Genomic DNA, 15,349 nt, shown 5'->3' with positions numbered 1-15,349 from the left:
TTCAAGTAGTTGTTAATTTGTTTGGGGTACCTGCGAATGAAAGTTTGTTTTGTCACGATAATCTGCACCACACTAAATCTCAAGTATCTTCTTTCATCCAATGTAAACCTTTTATGTAATGAGGAAAATGTACAAAATCACTAGTTAAGCAATATATTTATTTCTTGAATTTCCTTTCTCTTAAGCCATTAACTATACCAAATGATTTTATCCAATTTTTCCTCTTGCTTGCTTTCATTTTTTTCTTCTCTCTATTCTTTGTGTGTGTGTGTTGCTTATACTAAGCATCTTGGACATGTATGCATAAAGCATTGTCACCTGCCTGGCTGGCCATCAATAATCTCTTCTGTTCATTGTAAAATGATGCAAACTTTGGCTGTGCAAACCAGCACAACATTAAAACCATCCCCCAATGAACTGTTAAGAGACGCTGATGACAAGGCTGACAGAAGATGAACTTGCTAGCAATCATATAAGTTATAGACTGAACTTTTCATGTTGGATCTGCTTCTCAGCAAAGACCGCTTTGAAGAATTTTGTCTGCTGCTGCCTGTACCAAGTAAACCCAGTGAAGATCCAATGTCAAGGGACTAAACTTATAATAAGTAGTCTTTAGTATTTGGTTCCAAACCAGTCATTGACAGCAGACAAAGCCAGTGACAGTTCCAGGTGCCGGACAAACATCCTGCCATCATGCAGCTTGAAGAAAGTAAGACAGTTCTACATTTTTTTTTTTTGCTGTTGATTTAAATTGTAATGATTAGCTGCTTTATCTATTGTAAACATTTAAAAATCAACAAAGGCTGTGATTTTGTTACTTTTCATAATTTTGTTAGAAAACCTAAAGAAATTTTATTTTCATATACATATTTTTGACTTAATCAAATGAAAAGCTAGAAAAACACTGTAACAATGAAAAAAATTTCAGTAAACATGATGCCGTAAGTTTGGTTTTTTTTTTAGAAGAATAAATGTGGAAAACAAAATTACTGCAAACTTTGTCAGACATGTTAAATGCTGATTCATTTTGGAGATCATAATCTGGAATCTTTGTGAATATACCTGGCCCAGCTGCATGTTCATTGTTGTCCTGTCACTGCTATGTCTGATGGTTAGTTGATGATCCTCTCCATATTCAAAGTCTGGCCCTGACAAGTTATCAAGAAAAGTTTTTGTGAGAACAATTGTTAATATGGCTGCAGTTTTTGTGTCATTCAAATTTTGATTTATGCTGGAACAAACTGCACATTTCTGGAAAGTGTTTTGCAGTCTGTGGTATGCAACCAATGAAGATGGAGGAGAAATAAGTTTTTGTGAGAACAATATGGTTGCAGTTTTTTGTGTCATTCAAATTTTGATTTATGCTAGAACAAACTGCACATTTCTGGAAAGTGTTTTTAAATATGTGTGTGTGTGGAGGTATTAGGTCACATGATTGTTGGATGTAATTTCTTGTTACTGTCGTGCTTTGCTTCAGGGCTTGAGAGAAGTGCTTAACATATGGGGTTGACATGGAAGTGTGCGCATACTGTGTTGTATGACTTGTTTTTTGACTGTGCCTTGTGCGTTTGTGGTTGTATTTTTCCTACGATGTTAAATATTGTATATTTATTTGTATCTGTTTGGTGTATTTAAGTATTATGAAATAAAATCATCAAAAAAAAAAAAAAAAAAAAAAAAAAAAAGTTATCAAGAAAATGTACAGTAAAATACAGCACAATTTGAATCAGGCACCATAAAGAGAAAGCCAGTGATGTAAAATCAACTCAAAATTTGTTCAAAATAATACTTTCATCTATATTAAAATAAGCTTTCCTGAAAATACTTTGAATTTACCTTTTATTGATGATTTCTGAACACAAACAGGTGAACTGCAAATAGAAATAAAATTAAAAGATCACCATGTAGAAACAATTTATATTAATTGTAAACACAGGATATGAAAAGATGCATGTAATGACTTAAAATATGTACCAATTGGTAAAAGAAACAAGTTCTAACTATAAAAGTGACCTGTATCAGTGAAATATGTTACCAGTGTCAGAAATTTAAGCAGGAAGGAACCATAGGAAGGCTAAACTACTTAATTTACAGCTCTTTGCATGGATTTCTGTTGTGTTGTGTGTTAATAGTCATGTAAAGGTGCATTTGATGCCTTTCCTCAAAAAGTTCCTGTTTGCTTTGGTGTTTGAGATAAAGTGCTATATGCTATATATGGGCTGTAACTGTCACCTAGGGTATGTTAGAGTACAGACAAGTATTCAAAGGGATCATGGATACATATTGAAGTATTTCCATTCCTAAGACTGCGTGCAGAGAAAGTATTAGTATTATAATGTAAAAGAAATGAATAACAAAATATAAAAACAAAGATCTCATCATCAATTGCAATGAAAATAAAATCATCTAAAAATGTGAAATAATACTGATTCCAGATCACAGCAACTTATCACCTGAACACATCAAAGACATCTCCTCTTTCATCAAGCACTGTCAAATCCAGCCAAGCTACCATCTAAGAGATAAAAATTTAAGCCATTATTCACAGATTAATAAATCATAATTCTACTCATAAATGTTTCAACTAGCCACATGACTTTAAGTAATAAAATAATAGCTAACTTTGAAGTATATGCAGTTTTAACATTTCAGGAAGCTAAACACTGAATGTCAATAGACATTGTTCTAATTTCCATTAAGTTAAAGCCCTGCTGTTCTACTTTGTAAACAGGAAGTGGCATGGATTTGGTGGTGAACTATGAAATCTGATGCAGCCCTGAACATGGTACCTGGAGATATCACTAGCAGTAAGAAGTTAAAAAGAGCTGGTGGCAGATGTGGGAGCTAAACTGAAGTCAGGAGCTGCTTGATGCCAAGATTACTGTGATAAATCCCCAACTAAACAAAATCAAAGCATATGTGTTACCTTCACTCTTCCCTTAAACAGCTCTGTGCGCCAAGGCAAAGCAATTTTCCCGTAAAGGGGTGTGTGATCTGTTGTACAGTCATGACGTACAAGAGTAAATATGACTCTGTCAATCACTCCATCTTCCAAGTGACCATGAAGATTGCGAAACTGCTGTGACCATAGTGACTGTTGTGTGTTGTGCAACTCCAGGGTAACTTGATAACCATGGAGTCCTGCAGTATAAATCTATTTTTTTAAATCTTGTGAGACAAGATCTATCTTTCATCAGACTATGACGCCAAACAGAAAAGTGGCCGAGCAGACCCCTCCATGCCCATTCTGGACAAAGTTTTACAAGGGGGAATCAATGTTTTGCATTGTGCTAATACTTAATGGTAGGGCTTGCTAGAAAATTTTTTTAAATCTTCCTGTACTTAAAATCAACCAAATAGGAAAGTCTAAGGAATGAATGAACAACTTTTTTTCTGTGCCATCAGTTGTAAATAAATCATAACTGATACAGAATTAAAAAATAACAAGCCAACAGGTAGGCAAGAAAGAAAAATGTTTCCATGAAAAAGTCAACTAAAAACAAAATGTTGCCATTAAATCTATTTGATCTCTTTATTTTCTTAGCTTGACTAGATGAGCTAAGTGCTATAGAAATAAAAATGAATATTCCTGAAAAAATGTGGAAATCTCTGAAAAGAACTTAATAAATGTAATGTGAAGCAAAAATACATCAACTGATTACACTTACCATATGTGGGATCCACATCATCAGGGACTGGTTTGTGCTTCTTCCCTTTGTAACATGCTAAGGCTGTGCCAAGCAAACTTCTGTGAAGCAGTTTGTCATAGTGAAGGCCCACCATTAGGAATGCTATTTCACTATCTGCCTAAGGTGTACACAGTAATCATTTATCCACATAGTCTTTGCCTAATCTGTCCAAGTAATCTAACTTAAAAATACATAAGCAAATGCATCCATTAAATGAAACCCACCCTACAAAAAAAAAAACCCTCCAAAAAATGATAGTAAAACTATGCTTTCACATTAGCTAAACATTGTAATGCTGTCAAAATCACGACTCAGATACAATGTAAAGGTAAAAGTGCCATAATGACTATGGAGAAGTAGCTGACTGTAGTGAGGACATACAGAAAATTAACAACAGAACCAGCCTTCTGCGTTCACCATTTCGTATCTTCCCATCAGGTATCAGTCACAGCAGATGGATGTCACTGGCCCAAACAGGCCTCAAACTACAACTTCTCCAATATCAAGCACACTAATGACAAGCTTATCAGTTCCTCAAGATATATATACATGTAATGTTAAAACACTTTCCGTGGAATTAACATCATTAAATGTTCACAAAACTAACAGCATTTTCCCATCTATAATACTCTGCAGAAAAACTTAAATGAGCCCTAAAAATCACCAATTTTCTAGTACTGTTCTAGACACAAGTCATAGCACCCTCTACAAAAAAAAAAAAAAGGCCTCAGCACCTTCCATGTGCCCAGTAACAGGTTACCAGGTAACCAGTAGAGATTGATGAGATCATCAGAAGCCCAGACTTGGTTTTCTTTTATATACCGTGACAGGTGCAAGTTTTCCTCCCACACTAAAGAGCAATGGTAAGGGCTGTAATTAGATATATTATTTGCCATTTTGACAAAAGAAATGACAGTAGAGCAGTTTAAAAATACCTATGGAAATTTTGCAGCCAACTTATCTGGTAACCTCCACATGCATGTTCATATAACAGCATACATACCAGTGCACAAACATCCTTATTTACAAGTGCAAATACATAATATGTACACATGCAAATGCACACACATAAAAAATCCTCGAGATTACTTTGTCACCACTAACCTCCCATCAGCACCAAAAATCAGGGGGCTGCTGGCTAGTAGACGGATGCAATGAACTTTTTGCACTGGCAGAAAGTCAAGGCGACACCAACATACACAGGTTGCCATTTGGTGCCAATACATATCACTTGCCTCAGAAATGTGTTCTGCGTTCATTTTATCCACAAGACATAACTTGTACATAATCCTGCCTTGTCTGAAAAAGAAACAGCTGTGTTACCAAACTAGCACAAGCATAGAATCTGATAAATAACAATGAGCCAAAGTTAATGGAAAAAAATTGTGTACACTATTTTTATCCGACAAAACGGGTACATGTACGTGAGTACATTCATACACTCTGTTGAAGAATTAGTTCTACCTGACTGCTGCCTCTGTTTGAGAAGGAAGTCCTGTGTAAGGATTCAGTTTCTTGAGTTTACCAAATGTAATTTTATTTCGTCGTTCACAGCACCTGCAGAAATGACAGTATTTACATCAACAGCTTTGATTAGCCCCTTTATGCTTTATTTCACTAATCTTCTTTCCCTCCTTACAATTTGTTTAACTTTATTGTGTGGCAGCATGAAAAAATAGTCCCTTAATATTCTTGCAAGATAGGATCATACAAAACCATTCACAGTATGTTAGGGAAGGAAGCAGTTATAAAGCTTAGTTTTAAAAATATGTCAAGATTCTTAGCAAGTAAAATAATTTTCCATCTTCAGTTTAAAGTACATTTCCTCTGGTCATATACCATATGCATGAGAAGTAAAAATAGCTGGACAGATGAAAAATACTCAGAAGTGCTATTTTCATTTCAACATTCTTCATCATCTTGGTAATTTTCAGTAACTTTTGATATTTTGTTTTTTCTTTTGTGCACTTAGCTCATGAATGAAAAATGAGCTATGAGCTGACATACTAATCTTAAATCTGAACATACCTGGTCATACATATATTTTTCCAGTAGGAAGCTGAAAGTTTCTGTGGGCTTTCTGACTGGACAGCAGGCTTGCTATTGTGTTCACTGTGGCTTATGTACCTCTTATATATATCCTGCCACAACAAACTGACAGAGGCATATTTACCGTTATATAGGGGTTTTCTAATTTAAAAGGCACAGTCCTAACAATCAGAGGTTAATGTCAGTTATCAGATGCCCTTTACTAAATCTTACCTACTTAGGAAACATTTCTTACTTACAAAGATAATAATAAGTTTTTATGTTGCATATATATGTAAATAAACATATGAAGTTAAAATTAAAAGCACGAAAAGAACACCTCCACGTGAGAAAATGAGAATCACAGCTGGGATAAAAACTGTGGGTGATGATGTCATTATACAGCTAATGTATGGGCTGTAAGCACATACTTATAAGCAACAACCATTGCAACTACAATACTACAATAATGTCATAGCTTTAACTTGCATAGAGCAGGCAAGAATGCATGTTTGTAATATGCATATATAATGCCACTCAGATTTTAAGCTAAAACATGTGTCATGTAAAAAATGTCTGTACATAAATTGTTGCAAAGCAAACCATCTATCCCCTTACTGGACTTACTTGTCTGAGGCTACAGCAGACCACTGTTTGTTGACACATGATGCGTTCATCAAACTCTGCACATCCAGGTAGGTAAAGATCTTCAGCACTGTTTCCTGTGGTAGGCTGAATCAGTCAAGGCAATCAAAATATAATTAATCACTTGATATTATTTCAGAAACCCCCAAAAAAACAGGTGAACAGGAATTACTAATCAAGTTTGATGATTCACTTTCTTGTAAAATCTGAAGAGTACAAAACATATAAATGTGGGAGATGAACATAGTGTGTGAGCCAATTGCCCAGTTGCTAATCCAAAGGATAATCTACATAATCAATTTTTCTCTGTCAAGTTTGCCTATTGAACTGTAACTTTAAACATCTTTCTTCTGCAAGCCAATGATGGTGGATTCACAATCAAAAAGAAAAGTTATCTACCTATATGCTATTTAATTGTGATGGTTCTGTCTGCTTTTGACAACTTATAGTCTTTATCCTCACGATGACAAAGAACATGTAAGGTAACCATGTAGAGGAATATTGGCTAGAAATACTCATTTTACTCTTCAAAGGTCGCTCTACTTCTATAGTAGAGTCTGAAAGGGATGGTAGATGTCTTCTTAGTCGTGGCCTTTGACTTGCTGGCAGAAGATAATGATGATGAAGAATTGTTCAATACTGCCGCCTCTTTGACAAGTGCCTCGCGTTTTGATGTGGTGTTCCCTTTGAGGAACGTACCCTTCAAATGGGTTTGCCTTCCATGTTGCAGTCTGCAGTATAAACAGTATTGAGATGAATAAAATTGACTTAATGAAAAAAAGTTTAAAGTATGTCGTTCAATGTCCCTGTAGATTTTGTCATGGCTTTTTATTGTCACACATTTCACTCACAAGCTTTTAAAGTATCTTTCTTGCTCTCATACCCACAGATGTGTAATACATGTTCGTGAAGTTACTGAATGATCACAACACATTCTCTTTTCGAAAAAAATAAAAGAAATAAAACGCAAGAACCGCCACTCAAATGCATTTTATACATAATTACTGTAATATTGACCAGATTAGAGGCTTACGACAGACTATGTGCAGTATTCCTATGCTTATCTAAGTAATTTCTAAGTTGTTGCTTGTGTCGCTCGCTGTCCATGTTTACCTAAGTTACGAATCAATGAAAATTAGCTCCCTTTACAAGTTTTCTATTTACGTAGCATATATGTTTCTTGAATTGTTTTCATAAACTATTTCATAATGAAATTAAGTTTTCAACTGAAAATTTGGCTTTGCTACAAATATTTTTTCAAATTATCGCAGTAATAAATTAGTCGAAGGATAATTTACTATTATAGTGTTGTAGATTTAGCTTTTCTCTTATATGGGGATGTAGCTCAGTGGTAGAGCGTTCGCTTTGCATGTGAAAGGCCCCGGGTTCGATCCCCGGCATCTCCATAAGCTTTTTGGCAACAAGTTTAGGACCACCTTAAGGAGTCTTTTCAGTTTGAGTTACTCAAAGCTCTATTTCTTGTTATTTGGTTTCTCTTTGTGTTTTCTGTATTTAATTTGATTCTTCTTTTAGTATGATTGTCTATTCTTTTATAGTTCATAAGTTATTGTTTTCATGTCCCTCGTATGCTGTCCATGTTTCGTACTAAGAGCATGTTCCTTAGGAGCAGGGCCGTGCTTAGGGGCAGGCGGACGAGGCATCTGCCTAGGGCCCCGCGCTTCAAGGGGCCCCGCGCTTTTGATTGATATGGTAACTAGGCATATGGAAGTGTAGTCAGCCGTATCACATTCTCGCTGGACGCGCTTGGAGACAGAAGGCTGCTGGACACCGAGGATTTATCGCTCATGAACGTTCGTGCATTGAGCTATTGCTGGATTTATGTGAGGGCCCCGCACATGCCCTTTGCCTCGGGCCCCGCGGGGGCTAAGAATGGGCCTGCTTAGGAGTGTGAGTATGCACTTTACAAATTTTGCATTTATTATTATTTCTCTACTGCGTCTTTTACAATTTTTTTTTTAGCAGAGGGTTTTGCATGTGTTTATTATACTCACATGCGCACACTCACTGCAATTCTCCCCACCACCTCTACCACCCTTTTTTCTTTCTTTCAAGAAAACATTATACGGCATATACGAGAACCCCAAACCTGAGACAGAACTGGAGTGACACAGTTTTCCTGTCATCGTTACCAGACATGATGCTTTTGTCCTGGACACTTTATTATCTACCAGATCGCTGACCTTGACATTTTTTTTTTTTTAATTTAAAAAGACACTTGTGCCAGGCCTGGAATTACTCCCTTTCGTCCTACGAGAGATGAGGGTGTTCTTCAGTCACCACTAGAGTAGCCTTATTCTACACTTATCATCTGGGTAATAAAGGGTTTATTGCCACTCATATTTACCATGCAGGACGAGCGGAGATGGGCTCACTGACCTCGGGACAAAGGACAGTCTCTGAACTGAATGAGTTTAGGAAGAGGTAAGTGCCAGAGCTGATCTAACCTCCACACATTGATCAGCAGTGAAGCGCACATGAAAAAATTGTGTGTGGCGAGGGAGGGGATGGCTGTCCGGGGTGGCTTGCATAGTCTGTCGTCAGGGAGTGGGGGTGACTATCTTTCCTGCTATGATGCAAAAGACTGCTCTGCGGTTTAATAAAGATTTCTTTAAAAAACCAAAGTGCACACACACACACACTGATTTCGGGACAAGGGATGACAGGAAAAAAACAGACCACCCCGCGGAGCTGGACACGACTCCCAACGGCCAGACTAGTGTTTGGTTAACGAACTTCATTCTCAGAGAAGATAGGTTTACTGGAAACGAGATCCATCGCCCTCACTCTGACATTTAGCGCCTTACCAATGCGCCCCTCGTGACCAAGATATCCCAGTGTTCACTTAAGTAGCTACCTCCTGGTGCATCAGACACACTGATTTCTTTTACATTTACAAACCTGAAACACCCAAGACGACTGTCAGAAGCCTGAGCGCCATCTTATGGTAACTGAAAGATCCGTAGTGGTAGTGGTTGTGTATGGTGAGCGAGCTGGACCGTGGAGCAGGAAGGCTGCATTCGAGCCCCTCTTGAACTAATGACTAAAAAAATTCCTGTCCACCCAGCAGAAAGCAAAAATGATTCATAATGTTGTTATAGTGCTCACAACCTGCTAGCCATCTCTATAATCATGTTCATAGACGATTGATCGACTGATTAATTTTAGGTTAAATTAGGAGGTTACATATTTGAGCTGTCTTTGAGAAGTGTCGATCCGAGGCATGCATCAGTGCTTAAATGGTTGGTGCCAGGAGACAAGTAGCACGAAGTTCATCGACACATACCGATGTCATTAATCCTGGCAGACTCGTCAATCGTCGTTAACCTCATTGACATCGTTAATTATTTACACCATGTATTCCAGAAAGCTCCACACAATTTCACGCTTCCAGACATTTTTTCAAAGAAAGACAATCACGTGTGAAAAATGGGGACAGGAATGAAAGGAAAGCGAGAACAAGCAACGAAATGAAGTGAAGATAATGATACAGCACACGACTTTCACAAATGTCTATACCGTCATCTACTCGTTTGTCTTCTGTCTATCCCGTAATGGGCGTTCTTTGTTTGTCCCTGTTATGCAGAAGACATATAACCTTATTTTTTTATTTACCTTAATCCTCGTAACCACAGGATTGTTACACCAGCGGTCTAGTCTCTGCTTCAAGACTAAGGCCACAGGATTGCGCTATACAAGCGATCTCCACATGATATAGTGCCCACAAATCTCATGAGGTCAAACGGATCTTAATGTCCCTTTTATGTATATAGCTATGAATTGACGAAACTCGTAACAACCAAGTCCTTGCCACACAGATGAAATATTCATACCCACGATCAGATTAATGTAATGGAGCGCTGGAGGTCAGAACAACTGTTTTTTGAAGACATTCTACATTGAAGGCCAAGCACTTTGCTTACTTGCATGTTTTGCCCAGATCCCGATTTGAAAAGGTCGTTGACTGCGTCTGTTGGTCACATTGTCATCCTCTGCTCCTCGGCGAACAGTCGTAAAATAGCGTAGACCGGAGGTAGCTGACACATGGATCGGTGGTAGACGAGAATATAGACTGTGGTAGGTAGGTAGGAGTAACCAGGAAAAAACTGATGCATGATTCTTCACAAAATTCAGAAAGGTAGGGAAGACGAGAGAAAGAGAGAGATATGGAGTGGAGATTGTATAGTGTAAATTCTTTCCTGGCTTTAGCTGAGGGACCTTCCCATCATGGTTCGTGGTAGACTGTCTCCTTTCTTTGCCTTTTATTCTCTTGCTCATCCCGGATGCTTATAAATCCCAGCTTTTATTCTCTCTCTGTATATTTATATCTCAACAATCACACTTCTTCCTATCACTAGTTTACTAAAGACTGGATCAAATGACTCCTCCACCACTAATATCTCGGTGGTTTTTGATTCTCTCCCTACCTCAAAAATGTACTTTTGTTCTCTTCACGATGTGCAGTGAACAGCTGGTGTTATGTGGTTAGCTTGTTACATGTTACATGCACACTCTCACACAAACTGTTGCCTAACACCTTATTGTTCAGCGGGGTTCTGTCTAAACCTGTCTGTATGTTTGTGTGTACTTTGTAGTGTAGGTGCTCTTTCTCTCTCTCTCTTCTGTTGTACCCTCTGAGTCTCTTCTTATTTTCTCGGCGTTCTCGGGGGAGCATAGAACCCATCCTGTATGATAAGGCGGTTGCTGGTGAACAGGTGACTAAGTGGGAACTTTGTCAATATCCTAAAATATCTGAGAGGTTTTACCTTTCGATCGCCATTGTTAGGTGTGACATGCCGATACTTCTTAACTTTGCTGCTCGTCAGACCCCACTCCTCCCCTTCCCTTCCACAGTCCATGACAGGGGTGAATCCAAACATCAATGAGCTGGTAGAAATGTCGCGATATATTTGTTCCGGAAAGTCCTGAGAACTGCTGAAACAATACAATATTTGTCTTGAACATACATCATACATTATTACACGGGTATAATTTAAATGTATAATTATTTTGTAGACGTATTCTTTTCTGTTATGTTCTCTTCGGATGTATTCTGCTTCGGACACAGAGTGTGGTTACATCAAGTCACAGCTCGTGTCGTCGATGTGAAACATGCATTTCGAAAATGATTTACACCCACTGCAACTTGACATAAACAAAGGCCACGAAATACCACGAGTCACTGAACGGGTATTGCAAGCGTCTATTGTGCCAGGCTACGCCCCCTCCTCTCCCAACCCACAACGGCGAGTAACTGTCAGAATTGTTTGAAAAAGGCGAGCTACGACTGCGTGCACCGAGAACTGTCTGATGTAAGCACACTTACCTGCCACCTTAACACTCCTCAAAAACGAGGGCGCAAAAAAATCTCAACGATTATCGGGAGATAGCATGTGACAAAATGTTTAACAAAAACTCTGATAAGCAGCTTTGGATTAAAAAAAAAAATTATCGAGGCGATGATATGAGTCACGTGTTTGAGCTGGGAGAGTCACATGTGGCAGATTTCTGACTTGTCCTTGTGCAGGCTTTTTCTATTTCCGTGTTACACCTGTACCTGTGTCTTCGTCGCTCATTCTGTCCATCTCTTTTACTATTATTCATCTGTGTATGTTTGTGCGAGAGAGAGAGAGAATAAGAGAGATTTGGCAACCAGAAAAAGACGATAGAAATTCTTTAGCATAACAATAATATAAAAAATATATATAAAAATGCATGGCAACGTACGAGAGTATATTACCGTATGTAAATGACTATTTTAAAATAACGAATATTCAAAGAGTCTCCAGCAACAAAAAATTATTATTAAAAAACGTGGAGCTTCTGTCAATGCGATCTCTTCTGGAAATATCAGCTTAAAATGAAAATCGCTGAGGCATCGTCGCTGGACTTCATCGTGGCATCTCTTGTTTGCTTGGGAACCTCGAGTTTCCTCTTGAGCTGATTGCAATGCCTGGGGTCGTCGTTGTTGGCCAACTTCGAACAGCTGCGACCTGTTTAAAAAGAGGAAACCACTTTACAAACGTTTTGTTCCTGTAATGCATTTAAATGACGAGGTGGCGATGTTTGTACACAAGTTTCTAAATTCTTTAAATAGTTTTTAGGCTTAGAAACATGACTAGAAAACACTGGCTACAGAAATAGCATGGGCAAAATAGCAAAGGACAGCCTCAACCTGATGGCCAGGTAAGCGGCCCGACGAGAGCTGACGGATCTCTCCGTATAGGACATGGCCTATTATCCCGCAGAATTATGGTGAGTTTTGACAATGTCTGTCATATCCTGAAGGTCTCATGGGCCGTTACAATAATCTTTGAGCTAGTGTGTACAACTCAGTTCAAAATGTTCTAGCTCTTGACTGGTAAAGTTGTAACAAACGGACGATAGACATTACACTCTCTGTATAAGATTTGCCGCGCCGCTGGAGAAATCTGAGAAAGTGACTTCAGTTTTCGGAGAAGGAAGACCGGTTATTGAGTCTTCTCCATAGCCTTAGTTTTATTATCCTAGCGAAGTCTCCTGCCGAAGATGGTGCGCAGCTCAGATACATACTAATGTGTCGAGAATGTCCACTCGACATGGTGGATGACAGTTATGACGCTGGGTGGAGAATTCCGACGGAAATATCAAAGATTGTCTCTTTGGTTTTACCTAAATTTAGTTTTAATAAATTAACTCAACGCTGTGCTATGGGTGTCTACATTCCACTGGCTCAAGAGGAAACAAACAAACAAACAAACAAACAAACAAACAAACAAACAAATAGCTACATAAACAGATAAAAAAAAGTAGGTACAAAACAGCTTTGGGTTGAGCCGGTGTACGTTGTGATGAAGTCGGAAAAAGATGTCATTGAAAATACTATCTGCCTGTTAATTAGAAATTTAATAATTCCTATTAATTTTTCTGCAGCCTTCTACTTGATGCAATTTTCTGTCAAGGTCGCCAGACCCTCGCCTCGGTCTGGTGCCACCACGCCCTGCTGCCTTGAGGTAAACCACAACCTCTCCTGTCTCAATCAATAATACAGAAGTTGGACTTACACAAAGGGCAGTCATACACAGCATCACTCAGAAGACCGGGAGATATTGTTTGCTAGGACTCGTCCCATGCACTAAGGTAGGGAACGCACGAAGCCGAGTCTTGAGCACACCACCGTCTCCCCGCACCAAAGCTTTCTCCCTCACTGCCGGTCCGATCCCCGGCCTTCAATAATTAGTCCCCGTGTAAACTCGGGGAGAAGAAATCTAGATACTAGGGGCCACGCCCCCATGTCCCGTCAAGGCCAGCAACAAAAGGTCCTACCAGGTGTGCCCCTGAGGCTGGTCTCTTACCTCCTGACCAGTCCCAGCGGAGCGATGCGCGACTCGTCGGCCCTTCTCGATCCTGACCGGACTAAACACCTGCCCCGGGCGCCTCTGGCTGGGTGCTCACATCATCCTCTTTGGTTTTTATATTGAATGGGGATAATCCCCGATGTAATGTACGCAAGGTACATTCTTTCAACTTACAGAATAACTGTCTCCTTGCCGAGATAGTGACGATATTATGTCCGTTAGGACAACTAAAGATGATCAGCACATGTCCATCCATATTTTGAAACTTCACTTCGCCTTGTCGTACTCACCAACAGACAAACATGGACCGTGGGGCCGCTATTGTAGATGGTAAATGGACTCTGTGTTACAGGTGTGAATTGTTGCCCGTTTGTAAAGGTACGAACATTGCACCCAACACAGATGTACTTTTTGTCAGTCACCAGGGGAATAAACTGAAAATATTGAATATTATCATCCTTGTGAGTAAAGAAAGATATAGATATCTATAGAAAGATAAACGAAAACAACAAAATTAAAGTTTTAAAATTTAGTTGTCTTCATGTTTGTGTCATTTCCGCTGTTCATTGTTTTCTCTTATTTTCTCTATTTTATGGAGAATATATTCAATTGTCGGTCCTAACCCTGACAGTATGTTCAGCTGTAAACCGTTCCACTTCAGCTTTCTAACCGCCAACAGCAAGTACTCGGCTGAGAAACATTTTATTGCTGGGGTTATGTGATCTCCACCCTGCCGCAGGGCCAGGGTAGCAATTAGGCAAAACTGACCACTTGTAAAAGTCAGCACCACGTGTACTCCTACCTTCCCTCCATGGGCGAAACCATTTTTTTAAAAAACCGCCCACAAGAAGTTCCGATTTGCCATCTTCTGTCGTTTTCAAGCAAAGCTGACTCACGAGGTTACAGGAGCATCCTTACACTTACATAGCGTTCGCCAAGCCACCAACTTCTGGACAGACAGGTGCTCTACAGACTGAAAAATCTATAACCACCCTTCCCTTGGCCACGGGCCCCATTGACGGAACACAGGCTGAAATTTTAGGGACCTTTTCTCGAATCTTAGAATCTGCTGTCGCCGTCTCCACACCAGCCATGCCGAGTCTGAGGTATCATGGCATCCGTATTTTGTGTCGCGGGCTGCCTTCCTTAGAGGTAAGAAATTTCTGTGTTTACACATATTTAAGCTTACCTCCTTTTATTTTAAGGTGTAGAGGGCCAAGGTCGGGTTATGTGCACCGAAGAACATTGTAATTTTGAAATTGGTTGGTCTGTTCTACTTTATTTATACATCCTGTAAACATTTCACTCTGCGTGGCTTTAATGTATGGACTCGTCTGCAGTATATTAAAATCTTTAATTAATATTACATGCTTTAAAAAAAATGCAACCGATTGCATAGGTAGGCATGTGACCGCGTGAGGCTCGCCTCGGTCTGGGGCCACCACGCCCTGCTTGCCTTGAGGTCAACCACAACCTCTCCTGTCTCAATCAATAATGTCAGGACGTTGGACTCACACAAAGAACTTAACTCCGTGTCTGAGGACAGTCCTACATGGAAATCCGAGTATCAGTTGAACATTACACTCCCACCTTTATATCTCCAGGATCAAACGAATGACAGGCTGGCCAAGA

The 15,349-nt window shown here is 39.2% G+C and overlaps 1 protein-coding gene and 1 non-coding gene across 5 annotated transcripts; one reads left to right on the top strand and one right to left on the bottom strand.

The window, feature by feature from the left end:
- Positions 1–141: 141 nt before the first annotated feature.
- Positions 142–10,498, bottom strand: LOC112553385 (F-box only protein 15-like). Of its 4 annotated transcripts, none has more exons than XM_025220565.1 (13): positions 10,304–10,498; positions 9,282–9,435; positions 6,887–7,093; positions 6,345–6,449; positions 5,718–5,843; positions 5,154–5,246; positions 4,794–4,988; positions 4,424–4,559; positions 3,669–3,807; positions 2,927–3,141; positions 2,454–2,515; positions 1,837–1,871; positions 142–1,148 (listed from the first exon to the last, which is right to left on the bottom strand). In XM_025220565.1, exons 4-13 carry the CDS (start codon positions 6,392–6,394, stop codon positions 925–927), a joined length of 1,275 nt encoding a protein of 424 aa, XP_025076350.1. In that variant the 5' UTR covers positions 6,395–6,449; positions 6,887–7,093; positions 9,282–9,435; positions 10,304–10,498; the 3' UTR covers positions 142–924. The 4 variants fall into 4 exon arrangements, with proteins under 4 accessions (XP_025076350.1, XP_025076349.1, XP_025076351.1 ...); XM_025220564.1 differs by lacking the exons at positions 9,282–9,435; positions 10,304–10,498 and adding an exon at positions 7,396–7,492 and having other exon boundaries at positions 142–699; positions 1,063–1,148; XM_025220566.1 differs by having other exon boundaries at positions 6,762–7,093; positions 9,282–10,498.
- On the top strand, positions 7,697–7,768 carry Trnaa-ugc. The gene has a single exon. It is a non-coding gene; the product is annotated as a tRNA-Ala (tRNA).
- Positions 10,499–15,349: the final 4,851 nt, after the last annotated feature.

Source organism: Pomacea canaliculata, linkage group LG12 (assembly GCF_003073045.1).
Source record: "Pomacea canaliculata isolate SZHN2017 linkage group LG12, ASM307304v1, whole genome shotgun sequence".
NCBI classification, from domain to species: domain Eukaryota; kingdom Metazoa; phylum Mollusca; class Gastropoda; order Architaenioglossa; family Ampullariidae; genus Pomacea; species Pomacea canaliculata.
This window is presented reverse-complemented; position numbering and strand designations above follow the sequence as displayed.

What these genes read in the sequence shown, in the direction of transcription:
- LOC112553385 (XM_025220563.1), bottom strand. Translation starts at nt 7,469, where the DNA reads ATGGACAGCGAGCGACACAAGCAACAACTTAGAAATTACTTAGATAAG. An exon ending in AATACTGCACATAGTCTGTC is followed by an intron (nt 7,094 to 7,395) that starts GTAAGCCTCTAA and finishes TTTATACTGCAG; the next exon opens with ACTGCAACATGGAAGGCAAA. An exon ending in AGTAGAGCGACCTTTGAAGA is followed by an intron (nt 6,450 to 6,886) that starts GTAAAATGAGTA and finishes TGACTGATTCAG; the next exon opens with CCTACCACAGGAAACAGTGC.